This window comes from Sus scrofa, chromosome 3 (assembly GCF_054392235.1).
Source record: "Sus scrofa isolate SSC_HxYL_T2T_F1_AM1 chromosome 3, Sscrofa_HxYL_maternal_Yorkshire_Landrace_v2.0, whole genome shotgun sequence".
In the NCBI taxonomy this organism is placed as follows: domain Eukaryota; kingdom Metazoa; phylum Chordata; class Mammalia; order Artiodactyla; family Suidae; genus Sus; species Sus scrofa.
This window is the reverse complement of record NC_139385.1, coordinates 1,007,100-1,029,944: the sequence shown is the minus strand read 5'-3', so window position 1 is coordinate 1,029,944 and position 22,845 is coordinate 1,007,100. Positions and strand designations below refer to the sequence as shown.

The window sequence follows — 22,845 nt, the reverse complement described above, 5'->3', positions numbered from 1 at the left end:
CGGCATGCAACTGCCACCTGTCTCCTTCCAGAACTTTTCATCACCCCACATGGAAGCCAGTGCCCATGGCGCAGTCACAGCCCACCCTGACCCACTGCAGACCCCTCCCATCTGTCTCAGGCCCAGGAAGCAGCTGCCTGGCATCCTGGTGCAGGCAGGTGAGGGCACCTGGCGGCCAGCAGGTTCCTGGGAGCCAGCTGCTGCCAGCAAACAGCGGGGGGGAAGGTGTCGAGTGTCAGGGGGAGGGGACAGCCCTCCGCTCCTCCCCCTCCCCCTCCGCCCCTCCCCGCGGCCGGCCGGCAGCTCCGGTGGGCCACCTGGGAGGTGGGGTGCTGGCCGCCCCTCCCCAGACCTGGCACAGCCTCCAGAAAGTAGCCTGGCCCCACCCTCACTGGGGCCGCCAGTGGGGGCCACGTGGCCACACAAATGACTGGCCAGGCTTCCCAGGAGACCGGGCCTCCCAGGACTGGCTTGGGAGCTTCCTGACTGCGAGGTAGGCGCTGGGCCCTGTGACTGTGGCTGCAGGGAGGGGCAGAAGCCTCCAGGGTGGGTGGAGAGAGGTCACTGGAGCCCCGGGAGGTTGGCAGACTGCAGAAAACAGGCACTAAGGGCTAGAAAGCAGGCTTGGGTGGCCAAGGGCCCTGGCCAAGTCGGGCACCGGACGGTCAGGCAGGTCCAGGGGGTACTGGATGCAGTCCTCCTGCTTCTGGTGCCGCCTGGGCGGTGCCCATCTCGCTGCTTCCCGGATCACACCCCGGCTGCCAGAGCCACAGGGGCTCCCGACCTTCTGAGGTCCCCTAAAAGACGGGCCCAGCACCCCAGGTCACGGTTGGGCAGCTTGTGTCTGCACCCAGGCAGCTGACCCCAGGGAAGGAGGGCCCCGGGGCCCACGCCTTGAAGCTGGGCCCCTACATGCTGAAGTCTGTTCAGAGCCCAGGAAAGGGGACAGAAGGGTCAGCTGGCACTCCCACGGGGGACGGTGGCCAAAGCCCAGCACAGCCCGGCTCGGCCCGCCCCGCTGGCCCTGGGCCGCTTCCTGGCTCTGGGTGTACCTTTGTCCTTACCCCTCCCTCGCCTCTGCCTCAGCAGATGACTCATGCCTCAGGGCTCCTGGGGACCCCCCTGGTGTCGGCCACCTGGCTGCAGCCCAGCCCCCCGCCCACGGGCACGGCCGCACCAGCCGGGGCGCAGGAGGACCACATGGGGAACGGCTCCCACGGCGCCTCCCAGCTCTTCCTCTGCACCCCGCTGGCCCGCGGCGTCTCGGGCATCTTCGTGTGGACAGCCCTGGTGCTCACCGGCCACCAGGTGAGCCACCCCCTCTGCTCCCTCGGGACCCTGCTCCCTGTGGGCCCCGGCGCAGCCCGGCCCCAGCTGGCCCTGCCAGGGCGGTGGGACAGCAAGCAGTGACCTCAGAGGGGACAGAAGGGGTCTGGCTGGCCAGAGGACGAGTAACCTGGGGGCGCACAGCAGGTCAGGCCTGGGGAGGCGGTGAGCGAGGGGGAGCTGGGCCAGAGGCACTTGGGACCCACTGAGGGGCCCTCAACCTCACGTGGGAGTCGGGGGTGCTGGGGGGCCGGGGGCGCTGCTGGAGCTGAGAGCAGAGCTGTGGGTGATTTGGCTGGCACTGTCACAGGGATTGGATTGGCAGGGGGAGCCCGGAGCTGGGGGAGGCAGTCAGGCGTCTGGCCGGCCACGAAGCAGGTGGCCAGGGGCTTCCAAGGCAGGGATGGGGAGGAGTGGGCAGAGGCCCTTCTTGGTGAGAGCCACCTGCCATGTGGTGTGTGTCCAGGTGTGGTGAATAATATATAAGTGTGTTAGAGAGTTTCCGCTGTGGCTCGGTGGGTTAAGAACCCAACATAGTGTCCATGAGGATGCAGGTTCGATCCCTGGCCTCGTTCAGTGGGTTAAGGATCCAGTATTGCCACGACTCACATCCAGTGTTGCCACGGCTGTGGTGTAGGCCAGCAGCTACAGCTCCAATTCGACCGCATCCCAGGGTCTTCCATATGCCACAGATGCAGCCTTAAAAAGAATGTGTGTGTGTGGGAGGTGTGTGTGTGTGTGTTAGGGTGGGCCAGGTGGGAGGAGGCAGTCTCTTCCTGTTGGGGCCATCAAGGAGGCCTTCCTGGGGGAGGCAGTATTTGCCCCGGGTCTTACTAAGTTGCCCTGGAGACGGGACAAGCTGGCGCACATGCTTTGCATGGAAGCCATGCCTTTCTGCTGGTGGCAGCCTGGTCTTAGGTCTGGTGTGGGATGCGGTTGGAGGAGCAGCTCTGGCTACAGGCAGTCCCAGTTTCAGCCACAGTCTGCGCCTTGGCTTCACCCTCTGTCCAGCCCCGACCTTCTGTAATTCTGGGGACCAGCTGTGTCCGCGTGTCAGTAGCCCAGCGTCCTGGGGCCCACCGCCTGGATGGGCGCAGTTCTCCGGCCCACCCTGCTTTCCACGCCCACCTCCGCGGCCAGGGCCTCCGTGGCGGAGGCCCTCCCACTGCCCATCCACCCAGAGCCCAGTGAGGCAGACAGGGACTCAACCCTCCCTTTTAAGACCAAGGCCAGAGAGGACAGCAGCTGGCCAAGGCCACCGAGCCTGGCAGTGCCAGCCCCAGGAACAGAATGTCGCCTCCTGAGGGCTGGTCACACCGTGCCCTTCCCGCTGCACCAGCTGCCTGATAAGGAGCCTGTCCCTGATGCCAGGCTACCCTGCCACTCCCCGTGCTGCGCCTGCCCGCTCCCCCACCGCTCACGGCACCTCCAGGAAGCCTTCCAGAGGTGCTGGGTACCACAGACTGTTTGCCTGGCTCCTGGCGCCTCTTCCTCTCAAGGACGCTGTCACTGCTTCTCGTGTCCCAGCAGAAAGCGTGGCAGGTGTAGGAAGGTCGACGGGTGGAAACGGGCACCGCCTGTCTTTCCCTTGGTCCTCACCCTGCCCTTCGACACACCTGGGTCCCGCTTGCTTTGTCCCCCTAACGTGACATGTTGCATTCTCCGAACGGCTCCCCACCCTGGCGTTTCGGGGCGTCATTTTCACTGGCTGTGGGAGCGCCCTATGTGGGGCCGCACCTCAGTCGTGCGCGGTCCCATGTGTGTCTGTACCATGAATGTCTTCGCACATGGATCCTGGCTTTGTTGTTTTTTTCTTGTTGTTGTCTTTCTTTTTTTCCTTTTCTGGGGCCACTTCCCGCGACATATGGAGGTTCCCTGGGTAGGGGTCTAATCGGAGCTGCAGCCACCGGCCTAGGCCAGAGCCACAGCAACGCAGGATCCGAGCCGCGTCTGCAACCCACACCACAGCTCTCAGCAACACCAGATCCTTAACCCATGGAGCAAGTCCAGGGATTAAACCCGCAACCTCATGGTTCCTAGTCGGATTCGTTAACCACCGAGCCACGATGGGAACTCCGTGGCTTTGTTTCTGAACCAGCCTGTTCCACAGAACAGACCCTAGAGAGGTCAGAGGGCACCTGCCCTTTTAATGCCCCCCCGTGCTCCCCAGGCCTGCCGCCCCTGCTGGGGGCCGCCCGCCCCTCGGTGAAGGAGCGACCGAAGGTGCGCATGCGTGAGGGAAAGCGTGTTCTCACTGCCGAGCTTCCGCTAAGGGCTGGGCTCAGGACGGTTCGCTCTGCTCCCTCACGCTTTCGGGGGTGCATGGGCTGCGTCCCCCAAGCCCGCCTCGCTCTGCCCGCCCAGATCTATCTGCACCTGCGCTCCTACACGGTCCCCAACGAGCAGCGCTACATCATCCGCCTGCTCCTCATCGTCCCCGTCTACGCCTTCGACTCCTGGCTCAGCCTCCTCCTCCTGGGAGGCCACCAGTACTACGTGTACTTCGACTCCGTGCGGGACTGCTACGAAGGTGAGGGCCCGGGGCTCCCGCGTGGAGAGTCCAGGACTCCCGGGTTCCCAGGTGGCATGGGGGCTACCGCTGAGCCTTCCCAGAGCCTGGGTGGGGAGGGGCCCTGGACCGGGGAGGGAGGTCGGCCAAGGTGCCTACCCACTGGGGATGGCATGTGGTCCCAGAGCTGGGCTGGGAGCGCTGTGAGGAGGGTCCTTGGCAGCGGGCGCCAGGGAGTCCCGGGTGGTCGGGGAGCCTTCGTGCAGGCAGGCCAGGCTCATTGGTGACCCCCCTGCTCTGCAGCCTTCGTCATTTACAGCTTCCTGAGCCTCTGCTTCCAGTACCTGGGGGGCGAGAGTGCCATCATGGCTGAGATTCGGGGAAAGCCCATCCGGTAAGCACCTCCCCAGAGCCCCGGGTTCCCCAGGTCCTGGTGGGAGGGCAGCCGGGCTCGTCTGGGGGGCGTGTCCTCAGGGGACACGCCTCAGGGACTCCCACACCCCAGGTCCAGCTGCGTCTACGGCACCTGCTGCCTGCGGGGCATGTCCTACTCCATCGGGTTTCTGCGCTTCTGCAAGCAGGTGAGTGCCCGTCCCCCACCCCGCCCTGGCTGCCCCCTGACCGCCCCTCACTGCCCAGGGGGCTGGGGGCTGGCTTCTTGCCAGCTGCCCCCAACCACCACGGTTCCTGGGCCCATCGGGCCCTCCCCCGCCCCCAGGCCACTCTGCAGTTCTGCGTCGTGAAGCCCGTCATGGCCGCGGCCACCATCGTCCTGCAGGCCTTCGGCAAATACCACGATGGGGACTTCAAGTAAGGCCTGGCTGTGGTGCGGAGGGATGGGGGGCTCCCAGGGGAGGTGGGCCAGGCTCGGCAGAGGGCTCAGCACAGGCCTCGTCCCTTGCCCCTCCTCCCCTCGGGCAGGCACACCCAGAGGAGCGGGCTCCTTGTCACACACAGGGGCCCTGGGACCCCAGGGCTACGGGCACCACCTGCCGCCTGCCCTCCACAGAGCCAGGCTGGGATTTGAGGGCACCCGGGCCCAGGAAGCCAAGCTCCTCCTGGCACGTGCCCCTGTGTCGCACGCACCCCTCACACACACATGCCCATGCCCACACGCGCTCACGTGGGTACACCGGCTCTCACACGCATGCGCACACAGTGGTTGCACATGCGCAGGAGGTAGAGTGGGCGGGGCAGCCGGGGCCGGCCTGGGAGGAGCTTGGTGGGGAGGAAGGCCTGGCGTCCTTGCCTGTGCTGCCTGGGGAGGTACAGAGGGATTCCTGGAGGCCCCCCGCTGTTGCCCGCAGCCCTGTCTGCTGGCCTTGAGGGAGGGTCAGGTCTGCGCCCCTGCAGGTGCCCCGGCTGGGGGCAAAGCTGGTGTGGGGGGGCGGGCATGGGGGCGCGGAGCCGCCCTGACCCCGGCACCTCCCCTGCCCCAGCATCCACAGTGGCTACCTCTATGTCACCCTCATCTACAACGCCTCCGTCAGCCTGGCCCTCTACGCCTTGTTCCTTTTCTACTTCGCCACCAGGGAGCTCCTGCAGCCCTTTGAGCCCGTCCTCAAGTTCCTCACCGTCAAGGCCATCATCTTCCTCTCTTTCTGGCAGGGTGGGTGGGGCTGCTGAGGCAGGGCTGGGGGCCAGAGACGTCCCCGGGTGCCCCCAGCTGTAGCAAGGTCAGGAACACAGCCCTGTCAGCTGCAGGCCATAAAGCCCCGGCGCAGGGGAAACGGTGCAGGTCTGACCGCTGTGGGGGAGAGGTCACGCAGAGGGGCTCTGGGTGCTCCCAGCCCTCAGTTTTTAGAGGACAGTGAGGGGTGGAGCCAGGGAGAGGTCAGGACAGACTCCTGGGCAGGTCCCGCGTACGCTTGGAGGCGCCCTGCAGACCCCCGCCAAGCCCACAAGGCCAGCCTCCCGTCCGGGGCAGGTGCCTGAGTGGCCGTCACCACGCCCCCAGGGCTGCTGCTGGCCATCCTGGAGAGGTGTGGGGTCATCCCTGAGGTCCAGGTCATCGACGGGAGCAAGGTGGGGGCTGGCACGGTGGCCGCCGGCTACCAGAACTTCGTCATCTGCATCGAGATGCTCTTCGCCTCCATCGCCCTGCGCTGCGCCTTCACCTGCCAGGTGTACTCGGAGAAGAAAGAGGACTCGCCAGGTACAGCTGGTCCTGCCAGCCCCAGGGGTGCAACCTGGAACCTCACACGTGTGGGCCTGAGGCGGGGCCCCCAGCCCCGTGTCTCTGTCCCCTCGCCTGCACACAGGCTCTGGGAACCTGGACCTGATGAGAGGGAGGCAGGCCCACGGGAGGACCAAGCTCCAGATGGGTAGCTCACCTGCACGGGGTCCAGGGGAAGAGCCCAGGCCGGCGGGCAGCAGGGGCCGAGGGCAGGGGTCTGAGCTCGGAGGGACACGATCTGGGTCCCTGGGGTGATAGCGCCTGGGTGGCCCCACCCAGGTTCCTGAACGGGAGAGGCCAGGGGCTGGCCGGTGCTGGCGCCCCTGGTGAATGGCCTGAGCCCGGACGGGTCAAGGGAGTGGCCGAGGGTGTGAAGGGTTCACCCCAGTGCAGACAGAAGATGGGAGCCGGCCCAGGGTGGTCTCCCTTCTGCCGCCTCCGGCAGGGGTCGGGGCGGGCTTGTGGGGGTTCTGGGGGTCGCCCTCTGCTGGCGGCCTCGAGGCTGGTGGGGAGCAGGGCTGGGTGGGCTGGAGGCTGGCGGGCGCAGGGAGCACCCGTCCCCAGCTCCCCCGCCGCCTGCCCGCAGCCCCCACGGCTCCCATGCAGAGCATCTCCAGCGGCCTCAAGGAGACCATGAGCCCGCAGGACATCGTGCAGGACGCCATCCACAACTTCTCGCCCACCTACCAGCAGTACACGCAGCAGGCCACGCACGAGGCCCGTGGGCCCGGCCCGGCCAGGGACCCCTCGTCCAGCACACACGCCGGCGCGGACGGTGGCTCCGGCAGGGGCCGGAAGAGCCGAAGCCTGGAGAAGAGGATGCTGATCCCCGCGGAGGAGCTGTAGGGGCCACCTGGCTGGGAACACGCAGGGCCCCTCGTCCACCGATGCTCTTGCCGAAGGTCAGGCCCTACCGGGGGCCTCCGGTCAGGCCACCAGGGTCCCCTTCCCCTTCCTGCCTCGGGCCAGCGGAGTGGGTCGCTTGGTGGCCCTGCAAGGCGCCTGGGGGGCCCGAGACTCAAGAGGCTCTGCGCCTTTCTGACCAGCCCAGGGACCTGCGGGGCTCCCCGGGCCCTCGGCTCAGGCGGCCCCCTGGACGGACAGACCCCAGGCTGGCAGCTGTGGGGAAGGATGGTCGGGGGCACCGGGCAGCCCTGGCCCCAGAGCCCTGAAGCTGCAGGCCACGCAGGCTGTGGGGGTGCGGGGCGTGGAGGAAGGGCCGAGGCAAGCCCCCCTCAGCTGCTTCCCCTGGGGGGCGCGCCTGCCGTGGGTCTGGGTGGTGCCGGGGCCACGGCGGAGGGTGTGGGCGTCCCAGGCAACCGCACTTCATTAGACATAAACAGCCTGGGTCTTCTAGCCACACTAGTGGCCTCTGTTCCTGCAGGCTCAGTGCTCTGATGGAGGGACTGTGGGCCGGCAGAGGAGACCCGTGTGCTAAGTCTGCGTGTTGAGGGGAGGGCCCCGTCCCCCTTGGGGCCACGTTCATAGCTCCGAGCAGGCAGGCGAAGAGCTGAGACTTGAGATGGGAGGGCCGCCCTGTGCCTCAGCCTCCCTGCCATCAGTCAGTGTGCCAAGCCCCAAGGCCGAGGAGAGGCTGGTACCTTCCCTGTGCTGGGCAGGAGCCCAGAGAGCTGGGGAGCCCCGGACATGGGAGTGGACACGTGAGGGTGCCCATAGGCCAAGGGGGACATGCAGGGGCAGAACCTTGGTCCATCCAGGGAGCCTGCAGCATCAGCAGGGTAGTGGCAGGTGCAGGGCACTGGGCGGTGGCAGTGCCTACGGCAGGCATAGGATGCCAGGCGGCCCATGGCAGGGGGCCCGGGCCACCGCCCAACCACCACCCTCCACGCTCCTGGCCGCCGGCTCCGTCACCAGGGAGAGTGAATGGTGCTGAGGGTTTCAGGGACTCAGCAGGAAAGGAACGGGCCTACGGCGTCAGGCCAGAGGGGGTCACCCCTGCCCCCCTGCTTCCTGGGCCTGGGGACATGGGACTCAAGGCCAGCAGCCTCTCCCAGGGCCCAGACCAGCTGCTCGGTAAGACAGGCAGGCCTCCTCCCTGCTGCGTGCCGGGAAGTCCCCACCTGGCTTATGGTGCCCTCTGCCCACGGTCGCCCCAGCGAGGCTCCCGAGGCCGGGCCCCTGTGTCTCAGCCAGCCAGCTCGGGAGGGAGGTTTGCTGGAGGCGGTGGATGGAGACAAGGTGCCGGCAGGTGAACCGGGGAGGCGGTGCCGCCCGGGTGGCTCCCCCTTTGAGGCCTGAGCTGCCCAAAGCTCTGTGTCTGGAGGACACGTGGGCCAGGGCCCCTTGTGCAGACGCAGACACGGCGAGGGTCGGGGCTGCAGGGCGCTCTCCGCCAGGCTCAGGCACCGGGGCAGCCTCGTCCAGGCTGGTGCTTCGGGAGCACCTGCTGTGCGCCAAGGCCCAAGCCAGCAATGTCACACGCACAGGCTCCACGACAGCCTTGAAGCGGCTGAGGTTGAGCCACCTGCCGGAGGTCACGGGGCCAGCCAGAGCAGGGCATTCGCCAGCTGGTCCCAGCCCCCACAGGCCTCTCTCTGGGGCCAGGCTTTTGTGACAAAGTGAGGCAGTGAGGGCACAGCCCTGTGCTCCTGAGCCTGCAGCGGGCACAGAGCCTCAGGCAGGTCAGAGGGGCGGCTATCCCAGCCGTGCCACGGAGCCGAGTGAGGGTGCTTGGACCAGGGCACAGCAGGACATCTTGCGGCCCAATGAAAAGCGGGCTCCCTGATGCCAGGCTGTACCACATGGGGCTGGGAGCAGCCGAGGAGCTAAGCCACGGGCTGCGGCCGGGTTACCCAACTGTGCTGCCCTTGGTGTTCTCATCTGTGAAGTGGCCCCAGCAACCCACACTACGGGGTGGCAGCCCCGAGAGCAGACGGGCAGCCTGGAGCCCCAGCCGGGCTGGGTCTGCGCCGCCTCCTTCACACCCACAGGCTGCTGCCAGTTCCGGCCCTGGTGCTGCCGTCCTGGGTTCCCAGGGAACAGGAGGCGGGGTGGGGGCTCTCCCAGGGCTCACGGGGGTCTGGCTTCGCTGGGGGAGACTGAGCAGGAGAGCTCTCTGGACTCAGGGCTCAGAGAGGGTAAGGAGCCGCCCACAACCACACGGAAGCAGGGGTGGGATGCTTCCCAAGTGGCTGGCACAGAAACACAGGCCCCTGGTTCCTTCCAGATGCCACCCTGGGCGGCTCAGGCAGAGGTGGCGGGAGGGCTGCCAATGGTCAGAAACCGACAGCAGCTTTCTTTGCAAGTGTGACCCTCACTCAGAGGCGGGGGCCAAGCACGACCCACCGCACCCCGGGGTCAGGCCCCCTTCTGCAGGCCCAGGTTGGGGGGCCCCTGGCTCTGGCCCTCAGAGGAGTCGGCTTACCGGTTTTGCCCTCAGCCCCTGGCAGTCCTGTCTCTCCCAACCTGCAAGCTCATCTCAGAGCCCCAGCCAAAGAAGGTGTCCAGGGAAAGGGGGCTGTGGACACCGACCACCCAGAAAGGGAGCCCGCCCTCCCCACAGCCCTGGCGACTGCCCCCGAGCAGCGTCCAACATGGACCTCACGCCTGGGGGGCTACAGCGATGGTTGGGATGTGGAGGGGCCCCTGGTGGGAGGACTTGGCCCAAAGCGCCAACCCCGTGGCAAGACAGAGCTGAAACCAGAAAACTCTTTATTGCAAAGGTACAAAAGCATCACAGCAGAGAGATGTACAGCAATAAATTAGGTGTGGCCGAGGGGAGCGGCGGGCACGGGCCACGCGTCGCACGGACAGGGCCACAACGTGGGGTCTCTTCTCAATAATTTATATCACGATAAAAGCAGCACAAAAATAAATATTGAAATGGAACTGCTGCGTGGCCAGAGGGGCGGGAACTGGTGCGGAGCTCACACAAGGGCCTGTTGCCAGGGAGGGAGCGCCTGAAGCATCATGGGGGGGGGGCCCAGGAAACCAGCACCCCCCCCCCCGACCAGGGGCCTTGCCTATTTTCTTAAATAAAAAAACCCATATATTAAAACTGTGACAATGAAATTTCGATGCTCTGGAGGGAGGAGGAGGATCACGCTGGCCTCCCCGGCTGGTCCCAGGGAGCGGCGGCGGGGGCTGCGGGACGGGGTGCCCGGTGGGGCACCTGGCAGGGCTGAGGCCCGAGGGAAGCAGGTGGCGAGCAGCCGACCCCACTGCAGCCACCCCCAGGCCCAGGCAGCTCTGCTCTAATAGAGATTTACAGTATCAAACAGGAAGAAAAGTTATGAAAATCTGTACGATAAAATGTGTATATAATTTTATATATATATACTTTTCTCTCTTTTAAATACTCCCGTGGTCCTTATCGACATCCAATGTGGATTACCTACCGTGGCTCTGGTATCGACAGCTGGCTGACACACCGGCTTCGGCCGAGAGGCCCCAGCACGCCCCCGACCCGGGCCTTCCCCCAGACGGACGCAGTCTGTCCGCAGCCCTCGGGGCTCTCTGTCCGCCTCCGCTCCTCCCCCTCCGGGGCTCTGCAGCGTGGGGGCCTGACTCGCCGGCCCCCAGGAGGCAAGCCAGGAGCAAGGCGGGGGTCAGAGCCCAGGGCGCCCGCCTGCCCGGCCTGTTGTGGGGCTGGCAGCTCGCAGCCCAGCCCCGGCCCCAGGGCCTCCCAGGAGAGGCGGGACGGGGGGTGGGGGTGGGGGGGTGGCTGGCCACACGGCAGCCCCTGCAGCAGCTCTCAGGGAAGGGAAGCCCCAGCAAAGGCCACCTAGGCCACCCGTGGCTCCGAGCGCCAGAAAGAAAGAGCAGGCAAAGGTTCCAGGCAATGATTAAGCACCAAGGTCGCAGGGTCCCGGGTTCTCCGCCAACATACCGCCCACAGGCTCCCGGAGGCAGGGTCTTGCCACCCTCCTGGCCCGCCTCCCGCGTCAGCACCTCCCCCCACCATCAACCCTCCTTGCCCTCCGTCCCCACCCATCTCCCTGCTCTCCCGGTCCTCCAGCTGCAGGAGCCCGGGCAGCCGCGTGCTGCCCAGCTCCACGGCCAGCCTCCGCGGCCACCGCCGACCTCACGCCTGCTCCGCACACAACATGCTCCCTTCCCGCCTCCCCGCCCCGGGGCTCCGCCTCCCCCGGCCTGGCGGCTGCCCCCAGCCAAAGACCCCCCCTGGGGCCCCTGCTGCGGAGGAGGAACCCAAGGCTCGCACGACCCTGCCCGCATTTGCCACGGGACCAGGTGACCGCCCACAAGGAGCTGCTTCCCGAAGCCCCCTGAGCCGCTAGTGCCCTGGTGGGAGGACAGGCACACGCGTGTACAGACACGCACACGCCTGCACACGCACGCCGCCCTTCCCCCGCCAGCTTCTCGGGGCACCGGCCTGGGGCTGAGGCTGAAGCAAGCTCCCGGTGCATCGGGACCCCACGGTGCTCGGCTCCTCCCAGGGCACCGCGGAGCCGTCGGGGCGGGGACGGGGTGCTGCCCTGGCGGGGGCGCCGCAAGGGGGCCCGAAGCGCTGCGGGGCGTGGACAGGCTGCTCAGGGTGGGGGTGGAAGACGCGGGGGCCTGGAACCGTCTGAGGACCTTCCCTCCACACATCCCAACTCCTCCAGCGCAAGACAGAAGCCCCAGAAATGCCCCAGAAATGTCTGCAGAGCACCGGCAGGGCCCAGGAAGGCCGGGTGCGGGTGCGGGCGGGCGTGCGCGTGAGAAGGCGTGCGGCACACGGGCCCTCGGGAACCGGCTCTTTCCCAGCCACAGCCAGGGCCCCGCGGGCCTCCTGGACCGGACGCGGTACTGAGGGGTCTGGACCTCCGACCAGCTCGAGGGACGCGCCCCGCCCGCCCGCCCGCGCCCCCCCAGGCCGGGCACTAGGAGGCGGCGGAGAAGGGCACGGAGGTGGAGGAGATCTCGGCGGACTTGACGATGGTGATGACGCTGGTGGTGGCCACCTTGGTGGGCGTGATGGGGCCGCGGGCCACCGTGCGGGCAAAGGTCTGCAGGGCCTCGTACTTGGAGCGCAGGGCGTCCAGCTCCAGCTTCATGCTGCTGTTCTCGCGGGCCAGCTTCTCCACCTCCTGCTGCAGCTCCACCCGCTGCCGCTCCAGCTCCTCCTTCTGCGTCACGCGCTTGATGCGGCAGCTGGCCGCGTAGCCGCGGTTCTTGAGCGTGCGGCGGCGCTGCTTCAGGCGGACCACCTCCTCCTTGGACAGGCCGCGCAGGTGCTGGTTCAGCTCCCGCACCGACATGGACACCAGCTCATCGTCGCTGAGCACCGGGGCGTTCTCGCCCACCTCCTTCTTGACCTGCGGGGCCACAGCACAGGCTCAGGCGGGGACCCCGGCGCGCACCGCGAGGCCCAGGTCTGCTCCCCTCCGCGTCCCAGGCCGGCCCGTCCTGCTCCAGTGGGGTCAGCCGACCTCGTGCACTCGGGGCGGTGCAGGGGTGTTCGCTGGGGGGGGGGCCTCTGGCTATGTCGGCCACGACCGGTGACCGCTGGCCGCCCAAACCTGCGAGGCCTCGGCCCAGCGGGGCTGCCTGTGACCCTCTGGTGCCCGGTGCAAGGCTGCCATGGGGCGGACGGCCGCCCATCTCTCTGCACCCCTCAGACTCCAGGACCCAGCCAAGGCCAGTGGGCTGGGCTCCACGGACCGCAGGACCTCACGAGAGGCTATGAGAGGCTTGGCCCGCATATGCTCCAAGAGCCCACCTCGGGCCAGGCCCAGCTCTGCTCCGAGACGAGAGACGGCCAGTCCGAGGACACACGCCAGCCCCCGACGTGGAGGCGCAGGGAGCCGGACCCCGGGGGCCAGAGCACCCTGCTCACTGCACCCCTCAGGGGCTCTGTGGGAGCAGAGGCCACGTGACCCAAACCCCGGTGCCGGGGGCTCAAATGTTCTCTGGCCAGCCGGCCCCCACCCCTCCAGCCCCTGGACGTCAGAGCCCCCAAACTCGGTCGCCACTTTTCCCAAAGATCCTCCCTCCCTCCAGGCAACAGCTCCTCCCACCCTTGGGACAGGCCTCCTTCCCCGCGCTCTAAGGGCGGCATCGGGACGGGGCGTCTGGGGCCGAAGGGACCTTTGCCAGGCCTGGGCGCAGGGTCTGCCCACCCCACCCCTTACCTTCAATGCCTTGTTCGGTTTGGGATTAGTCGTCATAACCTGGGCACCGTCACCCGGACAGAACCGTGTGGAAATGGTAACTAGAAAATCACAGAGCACAGAACGAGCGTGGTTAGTTCCTGGCCGGGCACAGGGCAAGCTGCGGTCGCAAGTGACCCAAAGCAGGGACCCCCGGGGGATGCTCCCAGGCGGCGCCACCCCCACCTGTGCCGTCCAGGCATAGCCCCTGAAATCAGGGCATCCTGGCTGGGCCTGAGCCTCTCAAGGGGCCCGGGAGGGCACGGGCCACACCTCAGGCTCCAGCCCCGCCCGCAGAGGAGCCTGGATGCCCTCTGTCTGGTGCCCGGCAGCCGCAGGGCCGTCCCGCACCCCGCCTCCCCCTGCCTGCAGGGCCTGGCCAGGAGCACCTGTGCCTGGGGCAGCTCTGGGCAGGAGCACTGCCACTTCCTGTTCTGACCTTGGCCCTGAGCTCAGACGCTCGCACCTGGGAGGCACTGGAAGCCACGTTCAGGGGACACGGCTCAGCAGCAAAACCCCCTCTGGACAGGCCACACCCAGCCCCTGACAATCACCGCTGGACCCAGGGACAGCAGTGCCCAAGCAGGACCCGTCACTCTGGGCCCGCCTGGCCCCCGACACGAAGGTGCCTTCTGGGGAGCTCCTGCCTTGCTGAGCTCAACCCAACGATGGGCAGGGAGGGGGAGCCCCGAGCCCACGGGGCCCAGGCCTCACCCTCCCCGGCAGACCTACCTCTGCCAAGGGCACTGCAGCTGTGACATCACCGCCTCCACCTCGGCTGCCCCACAGCCATGACCTGAGGCCCAGAGGTGGGTGGGGGCTCCCACGCCAGCCCGGACGGGGGAGGTGGGGGCCACCACCTCCAGAGCTCACCGACCGTCTGGCGGGAGTTGTCCCTGCAGCCCGCCCTTCTCATTCTCGCGTCTGCATTGTGTCACACATTCTAATCATTCATGAAAAAGCCAGCCAAAGCATCCCAAGCATGATTCCCCTCTGATAGTTGCCATGGCGACCTTGGGAAGTAGCCAACCCCTGATGGTCGTCATGGAAACAGAGAAGCCCACAGCAACAATGGCTTCGGGCGGGCTGTGCAGGTTTGCGAGGCAGTGAGCAGGCCCCTCGTGCGGGCGGCTGGGGAAGGGGCGTGGGATTCCTGGCCCCTGACTCACGGGGACACTATGTCACCGGCTTCAAGGACTGGGGGCTGCCCTCCCCCAAGCCCAGACAAGATCCAAATGCCAGGCAAGGTGAACTGAGCAGAGACAGGGTCAGAGAGACACCCGAGGAGCGTCTCAGGGCCAAGACGAGGTGCACCAAGGCCTCCACACTGGGGGGACGGGGCCCTGGGTGGGTACCTCGGCCTGCAGCCCCAGGACTCGACGGAGCACTGTCCGGGCCCGCCACCACCGGCCCTGCCTCCGACAGCTGCCCACCCTTCACCACCAGAGGGGCTCAGCACCCAGGCCAGGGGACTCCCGGGGGTCCCTGGCAACACGGCTGCTCTCCGGGTGCGGGGAGGGAGAGCAGAACAGCAGCAGGGCTGGTGCGGCCCTGGCACCTCCAGGCCCCTCTGCCCTCCTCGAGGCTCCACGTGGGCTGGAGATGGACACACGGCCACGTGGGGGGGTCCTGGCAGGGAGGTGAGAGCTTCCTGATGGTGACTTGACCCTGGCATCTGTGGGCCCAGTGAGCGCCCCACAGGCCACCCTGCTCCCGGGCCGAGGTCACCACTGGGCCGGAGAAGCCCCGGGCTGGGGACAGTCTGGGAGAGGAGGGGCTGCTATCATTGCAGCTCTCCCAGCGGCCGGGGCATAGCTGGGCGGTGAGTCACCCGCTGTTTACAGAGCTGGGCTGACATTCCCACAGCCCAGGCCCCGCCCACCCGCCCGGACCAGCTCCCACCCGGTGGGAAAGGAAGGGCAAGGGCGGGGCCTCCACTCCACCCGGGCGGACCCTCCGGGACCCGCCGGGACCCCCGGCACCCCGCGCCGGAGCACGGCCAGGGCGGGGACGCCTCCCCTGGGGACCTACGCACCATGACGTGGTGGGAGGGACCCCCGGGCCCCAGGAGGCGCTCAGGACTGGGCCTCGGCACCCGCGGGCTCAGCCCCCTCCCCTCAGGGCAGGCCCACATGGGTCAGGTGCCCTCGTCCACAAGGTCAAGGGCCCCCGGGGCAGATCCTCAGGTCACCTTTGCCGGCTCTGAGCCCACCAAGCCCAGGACCGCAGGCAAGGAGCCTCAGCAGACGGAGAGAGCGGCCCAGCCGCGGTCTGACTGGGGTCTGACTCAGGGAGCTCCCTAGTTCTCAGCCCTCCTGTCCTGCCCACAGCGCAGGGACAAAGGAACCAACGCCTGGAAACGCAGGGCTGAGGGACGGTTACCGGCATCTCGAGTCGAAGCTGGGAGGGATGACGGAGGCTCTCTCGGATCAGATCCCGAGGCTCGCAAACCTCTGGGATTGGTGACGCCAGTGCCAAAGGCCCCCGTCTGGGCCAAGCCAGTGACGCCAGGAAGGACCCTGGGACCCAGGGCTCCGCTCTCAACGCCCAGCACTGAGGGCCTGTACCAGGACCCCTGCCACACCCCCCTGCCAGGACCCAGAGAGCCGGGACAGTGGGCAGGACCTGCCCTGCTCATCCACACGGTCCCCCTGCCCCCGGGGGACCTGCTCCACGGGGAAGCCAACCGCTGGAAGAGGCGGCTGTCCTCTGGGCCTGGTGCCTGCCCAGGGGCTCGAGCCGCCGCCGGGGCTGCCCGTCCAGGGGCCAAGAGCCTGCGGGGACCTCAGCACATGCATGGGCGGCACTGCCTCTACCTAAAACACACCCGCTGTTGACGCCACATCGCTCCAAGCCTTCGGAAAATGATGGCTTGCTTTTGGAAAGAGGTTCAGAGAAGAGGTTTGGAGGCTGAGGAAGAGCTTGTAAAACAAATGATTTTGAAACAACTGCCCCCAAAGGGGCCTGTAAACCACGGGACGTCACGCACGCGCGTGGGCCAGCAGCACTCACACGGGAACCACTGCTTTCTGAGACTCGTCCGGAACCTGGTGGGGTTCGAGACTGCAGCCTGGCATGGTCTGGCTGGGCGGGAGCGCCCACGGGCTGCACGAGCGCCCCAGGCAGCGGCTTCCCCTCCCGCTGCATCAGTGGCTGGTTAGGCCCCCAGACGCCTTTCTAACAGCTCCACGCGGGGACACTGGGCAGGGGAGGGGAGGTGTCTCATCCAGCTGTCGACCAACAGAACCCAGCGATGCCACAGACAGAGAGAGCCAGGGCCACCCGCTCAGCTGAGCCCCAGTCCCTGGGCAGGGGTGGGTGTCCCCTGAGAAGCTGGTGGCCAGCACCAGGCTGGGGCCCGGACAGGGGGTTTGCCCTCCCCCTCAGCCCTCTGCCCTGGCCCTGAAGGAGCTGCTGGTCCAGAGAGCTTGGACTCAGCACTGGTAGCCTGGAACCATCTACCTGACCCAAGAGGCTGGTTTCCAACCCAAAGCCAGACACTTGGTTCTGATGTCCATCTAAGCGGGGAGAACGTGGGACCTGTCACTTCTGCACTTCTGCTCTAGGGAGAGACAAGCCGGGGAGAGGTGGCTGCAGAGTCTGGAATGAAGTTGGGAGCCAGAGCATCCCTCCCCTTCTGGCCCGGAGGGAACGGGCAGGGCAGGGAGCCCTTCCAGAAGGCAGGTGCACCGGGGCCGGATCTCGGCCCCACCAGGCGCTTGCCGAGGCTGCGACCGAGGCCTGAGCTCCGGGGCCGACTCACTGCCCTGACTGTCCCCAGCGTGCTCAGGCCTCGCCGGGCTGGGTCAGGGTTCAGGGCCCGGGGATGGGCATTTTCTCCACCAGGGAAGCCAGGCGGCCATCGGGGCGAGGACCCACAGGCACAGCCCGAGGTCCAATCACCCAGGAGCAGAGGAGGCGGCAGATTTTCCGACTCCGGCGCAGACCGCACGCCGTGCCCGCCGGCAGGAGAAGCCGGTTCCCCGATGCCCAGCAGGATGGGCACTTGAAACACCACCTCTGTCCCCGGCCTGCCCCACTCAGCCCTAGAGAGGCAGCCGGAGGGTCCCTTCCATTCCCAGGCCTCGAGGGCGTCAGCTCTGGGGAGACGGACGGGGAGGAGGAGCGAGCCCTCCCCAAAGCCAGAAGCCCCGGTGGCGTGGCGGCCTCTGCTCTGGGGCTGGGGGCCTTCTCCGGGGCGACCCAGGGCCCGGAGAGCCTCTGGCTGGCCGCACAGCAAGCACCTGTCAAACCCGCACGGTTCCCCACAGACACACGGCCGGGGGCCGGGAGGGCTCTGCACTGGCCTGCCCACCTCCAGACCCTGCTGACGGCCTCGCCCGGCACCCCACCAGCCCGGCCCACGCCCAGCCTGCAGGCTGGCACTGGCTGGCCGCCCTCCGGCAAGACATGACTGTCTGCCCCGCTTGGAGGACGTCTGGTCACCTTGCGTTTGCAGTCCGAGGAAGCTGTGTCATCCTGGCTACAACCAGAGGTGACTCAGGCGGCTGCCGGGCTGAGAGCAGGCTGAACGCCACCCCACCTCTCCCCCGCCACGCCCCAGGCCTCTCGTCCCCCCCACCCAGCTTCAGGCTGGGCCCCTGCTCTCCGAGAGCCCTCAGGCACCCCCCCAAGCTTGTGTTCTCCCCCCCACCAGCTGGGCCATCCAGGGTTCCCAGAGCCCAACCTCCAAGTCCAGGAGGGATCCCCCTGGAGAACCCCTGCCTGCCCCGCCCCAGAGACGCACCCCTGCCCACACCTGCCCTCCTCCTGTGTCAGCTCAAGGGATGATGGCCCCCCAGGCCCTGCCTTTCCTCCATGGCCACCTGCTGGCCTCCAGCACTGCCTCGGCCCAGCACCCTGCATCTCGTCTGGATTCCTATCTCAGTCCCGCAAATGCAGTGCCCCCCACGCAGCAAACAGAGGGAGCCCCCCTGCTCAGAGTCCCTCCTGAGCCCCTGACTCTCCTGGCCACCTGCTGCCTTCCCAGGACTCCACCTCTAGCTTCCTGAAGTTCCCCCCAACCTGTGTGGGGTACCCGGCCACTTCTGAGCTCAGCTCCTGCCCCCTTCCCTGTCGCTCCCTGCCCTCCCCTCCCCCAACCCCTGCTTCTCCAGAAAGATACCCCCCCCCCGCCCTCCCCCCTGCGGCCAGCGGGTGCCTCCTCCAGAACACTCATCAGGGCTGCACCCAAGACTTGGTCCTGGCCTTCCTGTCCAAGGCCCGCCTCCCTCGCTGGACGGAGGGCAGGGGTCCCCATTACCCACACCTGCTCCCCCCAACTCCTGGCAGGTGAAAGGTCTGCTTCGAGAGCAGATGCATCAGCGCTGCACTGAAGGGAGGGGGCCCGGGGCTGCTTCCACCCCAACGGCTCCCTGCCCTGCCGCCCGGGGCCCTGACTGGCAGCATCGCAGGAAAGCAGGCAGGGCGCTGCACCAGACCCCAACTCAGGACCCCGCCCCGCGGGCAGGTGGGCAAGGAGCCCTCGGGGCTCAGGTTCCTCACCTAAAAAGGGGTGTGTGTGTGTGTGTGTGTGTCTGTGTGTGTGTGCGCACGCGCGCACACGTGCGCACAACCAAGGGCCCCCAGGTTCATTTCTACCTGCTCTAAAATCCTTTGATTTTAAGATGACACTTTCAGTTTCCTGAAACTGTAAGAAAGAGGAAACATGACGGAGTCTGTGACTTATAAAAAGCAAAAGTAAATACCGGAGCCATGCGTCTTCCATTAGCAGGGAGCGGGGAGGCGGGGAGCAGGGGTGAGTCACTGTTTACTGCTCCAAAGAGCAGCTACGCAGCGGACGCTTCCCCTGGCCGGGGCGCCACTTCCCGTGCAGACGGGACCCTACATCCAGAACGTCCACTCCAGAAGCCTCAGACTCAGGCGCAGCCAGGACACGGACAGCGATCCTGGGTTGCCTGAGGTTGTAAACAAACTCCCAGCCAAGGCAGAGCCCCAGAGTGAGAGCAGGCACCGCGGGGGACAAAGAACGGCCCGGAAAGCAACCTCACTCAGCGGCAGCTTCAGCCTCAGCGCCGGAGAAAGGGCTGGAATGCAGCGAGCCCCGAGCCGACGTCCCCAGTAGCCTCGATTCAACTCCCATTTTTAGCAACCACCTTGAAAGCGAGCGATGCTGAACTTGGAAGCCGGCCCTTAAAGCCCAGCTCTGCTCCAGCACAAAAGGCCAACGTGCTCCCGGGAGAAGCCTCGCGCTGCGGTTCTGTGCTGACAAAAGTCTTCTTCTGGGAGAATGAGAGGTCCAGCTTTAAGTCAGAAAAGCAGACACCCTCTCCCGGGCTCAGGTGCCAGCACTGCTACTGGACCCCAGGAGGACCATCCTCTGAAAAGGGTCAACAAGCCACAACAGCCACAGGCTGCAGGTGCCCCCCCACCCACCCACACAGCCCACCTTCCGTTTCCAAACCCTCCCGGCTCCGTAGACCAAGGCTTTTTAAAAAAGCCATCCCCCTGAAGACAGGAGGCTTGGAGCCTCGGCTCCAGACACGGCACACATCAAGACACCTGTGTGGCAACTGCTCTGCCGGCAAAACTTCACCAATGCCAGTGGGGGGAGGGAGTGGGCAGCCCCGCAGCCAAGCCTCCAGGCAGGGGCACCCACTGATCACCCAGAGACCCGGAAGCTCCCTGAGGCCAGGCACCTGGCAAGGGCTGGCTGAGTATTGGTCAACTGCTGAATGAACTCTTAAGTGGAAGATCCATTTTTGCCTTGGCTACAAAAGAGCTGTGCGTTAAGGTAAACAGGCAGTAATCATTAACGCGAGACAGAGCAGGGAACTTCCTGCAACCCCCAACACAGCAGGGCTCCCGGACTGTGGGCAGAATGTGGGCAAGCGCGCTTTGGGGAAGACTGCACAACACGTGGCGGCGAGGGAGCCTACTACTACGGAGACCGGAGACGGAGGGCACAGCGATTTGCTTTTCTAAGGCAGACCCGGGGCCGGAGCGAAACATTTCCCCTCCCGCCCGGTCCTGGAGAAGGCGTGGAAGCAGGCGGACCGACACTTCATCTGTTTCCTGAACTCAGCACAGGCAGAGAAAAACCCGCTTTTAGAGTTAGGGGATGGACACCCCCCCCCCTTCACAGAAGGGAAAAAAAATGTGACGCGGGGCCATGGGGTTCGGAAGTGACGCGTTCCGGGTCCCCCTCCCCACCCCAAGCTTCCACACCGAGACCTCCCTATGGGAACCCCGGAAAGTGACATGGTGGGCGAGGGGCCTTCTCGCCCTGCCCACCCTCGGGGTGGCGGGGACCGGGGCGCCGGCAGCGCTGGGCCGGGCCAGCGCGCCTCCAGGGCGGGACCGCACGGCCCAGCCGGGCAGCGCCCAGGTGTGCGAGGCCCCATTCGGCCTGGCCGCCACGCGCTCCCCTACACGTGGCCCTCCGCATCGCCCCCGCTTCCCCCGGAGTGCATCTCCCGGGCCTGCGGGCAGAACTGGTGGGGCGGGCCGGGCAGGGGCTCCGGCGCCGCCGGAACGCCCGCGCTCCCCACCCGGCCCTTTCTCGGCCCGCCCCGCCCCTCTCCGCCCCGCGCCCGCCGGCTCCGAACGCGGGCCTGGGGTCGCGGGTCCGGGGCGCGCTCCCCCAGCCCAGAAGGAAGGCCCCCAACCCGCGCGGCGCTCTGGGGCCGGGACACCTGACTGCAGGTGCGCCGGCCGGGCCGGGGCTCCAGGCTTCGGCCCAACTTGGCCGCGGGTCCAAGGTGGCAGTGACTCAGCGGTGGGCGCCCCTCGTCCGGTCCCCTGGCCCCTGGCCCCCGGCCCCCGGCCCCCGGCCCCCGGCCCAGCCCCGCCCGGCCCGGCCGCTGCTCACCTGGCGTCGCGCGGGGGGCGCGGGCGCGCGGCGGCTCCTCGCGGGCACGCGCTCTCCTCGCGCTCGCGCTCACTCTCGCGCTCCCCTTCGGCGGCCGCCGCCTCCGCCGCGCGCTTGGGATCGGACTTCGCTAAGAACAACAAGTTCCCCCGGCCGCCCGCCGCCAGCCCGCCCGCCCGGCTCCCCAGCATCTGACACCGCTTCCGGGATCGGCGTCGGCGCGCGTCACGCCGCCCCTCCCACCGACGGGCCCGCCCAGCCGACGCACGCGCCAGCGCCCCGCCCACCCGAGGCTCCGCCCGCCCGCCGCTCCTCGCGCCAGCGCCCCGCCCCCCGGAGCCCAGTCCGCGACCCACCTGTGCCCGGCAGGCAGGATGGCCCCGTGACCGCAGGTGTCGAGCGCGCCGCTTGGTGGCGGCCCCGACGTGCGCTGCGCCCCGAGGGGCGGCGTTCGTCGCCTTAAGTACAACTGGGCCAGGGGCACCCTCATTTCCGCGAGTTCGCCCTCTCTGGACTGGGGAAGGGCAGGCTCTGGCTGAACCCCGTATTCGTTACCTCTGGCGGTTCCCGCGCATCCTTCAGCCTCACCAGGGCCCTCGGAGACCCTCGCCATCCCCAGGGGTGGTCACAGCAGGTAGAGCCCACGACCGAGGTCCAGGTGGTTTTATCACCCAAGAGGAGACGGGTTCATGGACACACACCTCCCTGTCTGCCAGGTGAGCCAGCCCCACAAACGAGGAGAGGGTGTCTGGTGTCCCCCCCAACAGACATGCCCATCTGTCTTTTGATTTCCCGTCTTTCCACCAAAAAATGGGTTAAAAGAACAATTTCTATCAGAAAGACAGTGGCAGGGGCCTCAGTGTCCAGGGGCTCCAAGACCCCCTCCCCCCAGCCTGGGAACAGTGCCCCCCTGAGGCCCGCTGACAGCTGCTGCGGGGAAACAGGCGGGCACAGGCAGAACCCGGGTGTTGTCCTGGCCTCAGGTCAAGGCTGCCCCTGGGGAGAAGCACGCTCTCCTGTCACAGATGGAGGACAAAGCCGAGGAGGTGACCTGTCCAGTTACCAGGCCCAGCCCCCCCTCACCCCCACGACTAGGACACTTTCTGGATCCCTTCTCAGAAATAATGAGCTACCTCAGTGAAGCCACATGTCTGAGTTCTGAATAAAGATCGAGGGAAACTCGCCAAGGCTCTGCGAGAGCCGGCCGGCCTCCCACAGCCCGGCTGTGTCTGTGGAGGGGTCCTGGGCACCTGGGGTGTACCCTGGGAGACGAAGCGGAGAACGTGCCAGAGGCTTGCGGGTCATCCGCTTGCAGCAGGCACCACCACGGGGCCCCCTCGAGCCGCTTCGTGCTCCGGCCAGTGTGGGCTTCCCCCCCGGCCCCCCTGCCCTGCCCTGCCCTGCTGGTCGCCCGTGCCTGGTGGGGCATCCAGGTTGGAGCCTCCACGGGAACAGCTGCCAATAAACACAGCAGCAGGGGCAGCCCATCTCTCCAGGATGTTTTCAGAGAACTTGCTGGAATTCGAAAGGTGTTTCCCCTTTCTCTCGGCCCACACCCTCCGTCCTCGGATGCAGAGCTCGGGCCGCCCGCCGCTTTGTGGCCCTCTGGCCAGGCCACCGCTGTAGTCAGGAAAACTGACTTTCAGCGGGGTCCTCACTTCCCTACCTGGCTGCCGCCTCTTCGTATGAACGTCGGTTACGCAGAGCATCCTCTAAATATTCTCGCTGATGCCGCGAAAGCGGGACTGAGAGGCTGGATTAGGTGGAGGTGGGACGGCGGTCCCACTCGCGGGGTGACTCTTCACGTCATTTCACCTCTGAGTCTTAGCTTCCTCAACTTTAAAAGGGGCTTGATGAAATAGTGTCATCACTGCTGCTGAGACAACATGAT

General features: G+C 67.0%; 2 protein-coding genes across 18 annotated transcripts; one reads left to right on the top strand and one right to left on the bottom strand.

The window, feature by feature from the left end:
- Positions 1-278: 278 nt before the first annotated feature.
- TMEM184A (transmembrane protein 184A) lies at positions 279-10,029 on the top strand. 15 transcript variants are annotated; one of them, XM_085015993.1, is made up of 9 exons: positions 279-493; positions 1,090-1,308; positions 3,691-3,856; positions 4,139-4,229; positions 4,341-4,416; positions 4,554-4,645; positions 5,368-5,444; positions 5,793-5,990; positions 6,618-10,029. In XM_085015993.1, exons 2-9 carry the CDS (start codon positions 1,090-1,092, stop codon positions 7,181-7,183), a joined length of 1,485 nt encoding a protein of 494 aa, XP_084872119.1. In that variant the 5' UTR covers positions 279-493; the 3' UTR covers positions 7,184-10,029. The 15 variants fall into 15 exon arrangements, 12 of the variants coding, with proteins under 12 accessions (XP_084872119.1, XP_020941623.1, XP_013843145.1 ...); XM_021085964.2 differs by having other exon boundaries at positions 6,598-10,029; XM_013987691.3 differs by having other exon boundaries at positions 5,275-5,444.
- On the bottom strand, positions 9,667-21,183 carry MAFK (MAF bZIP transcription factor K). 3 transcript variants are annotated; one of them, XM_003124249.7, is made up of 3 exons: positions 20,955-21,183; positions 13,106-13,185; positions 9,667-12,289 (listed from the first exon to the last, which is right to left on the bottom strand). In XM_003124249.7, the coding sequence occupies exons 2-3, from the start codon at positions 13,139-13,141 to the stop codon at positions 11,855-11,857; spliced, it is 471 nt and encodes a 156-aa protein (XP_003124297.1). In that variant the 5' UTR covers positions 13,142-13,185; positions 20,955-21,183; the 3' UTR covers positions 9,667-11,854. The 3 variants fall into 3 exon arrangements, with proteins under 3 accessions (XP_003124297.1, XP_013843148.1, XP_013843149.1); XM_013987694.3 differs by lacking the exon at positions 20,955-21,183 and adding an exon at positions 18,832-19,025; XM_013987695.3 differs by lacking the exon at positions 20,955-21,183 and adding an exon at positions 13,856-14,005.
- Between the last annotated feature and the right edge of the window lie 1,662 nt (positions 21,184-22,845).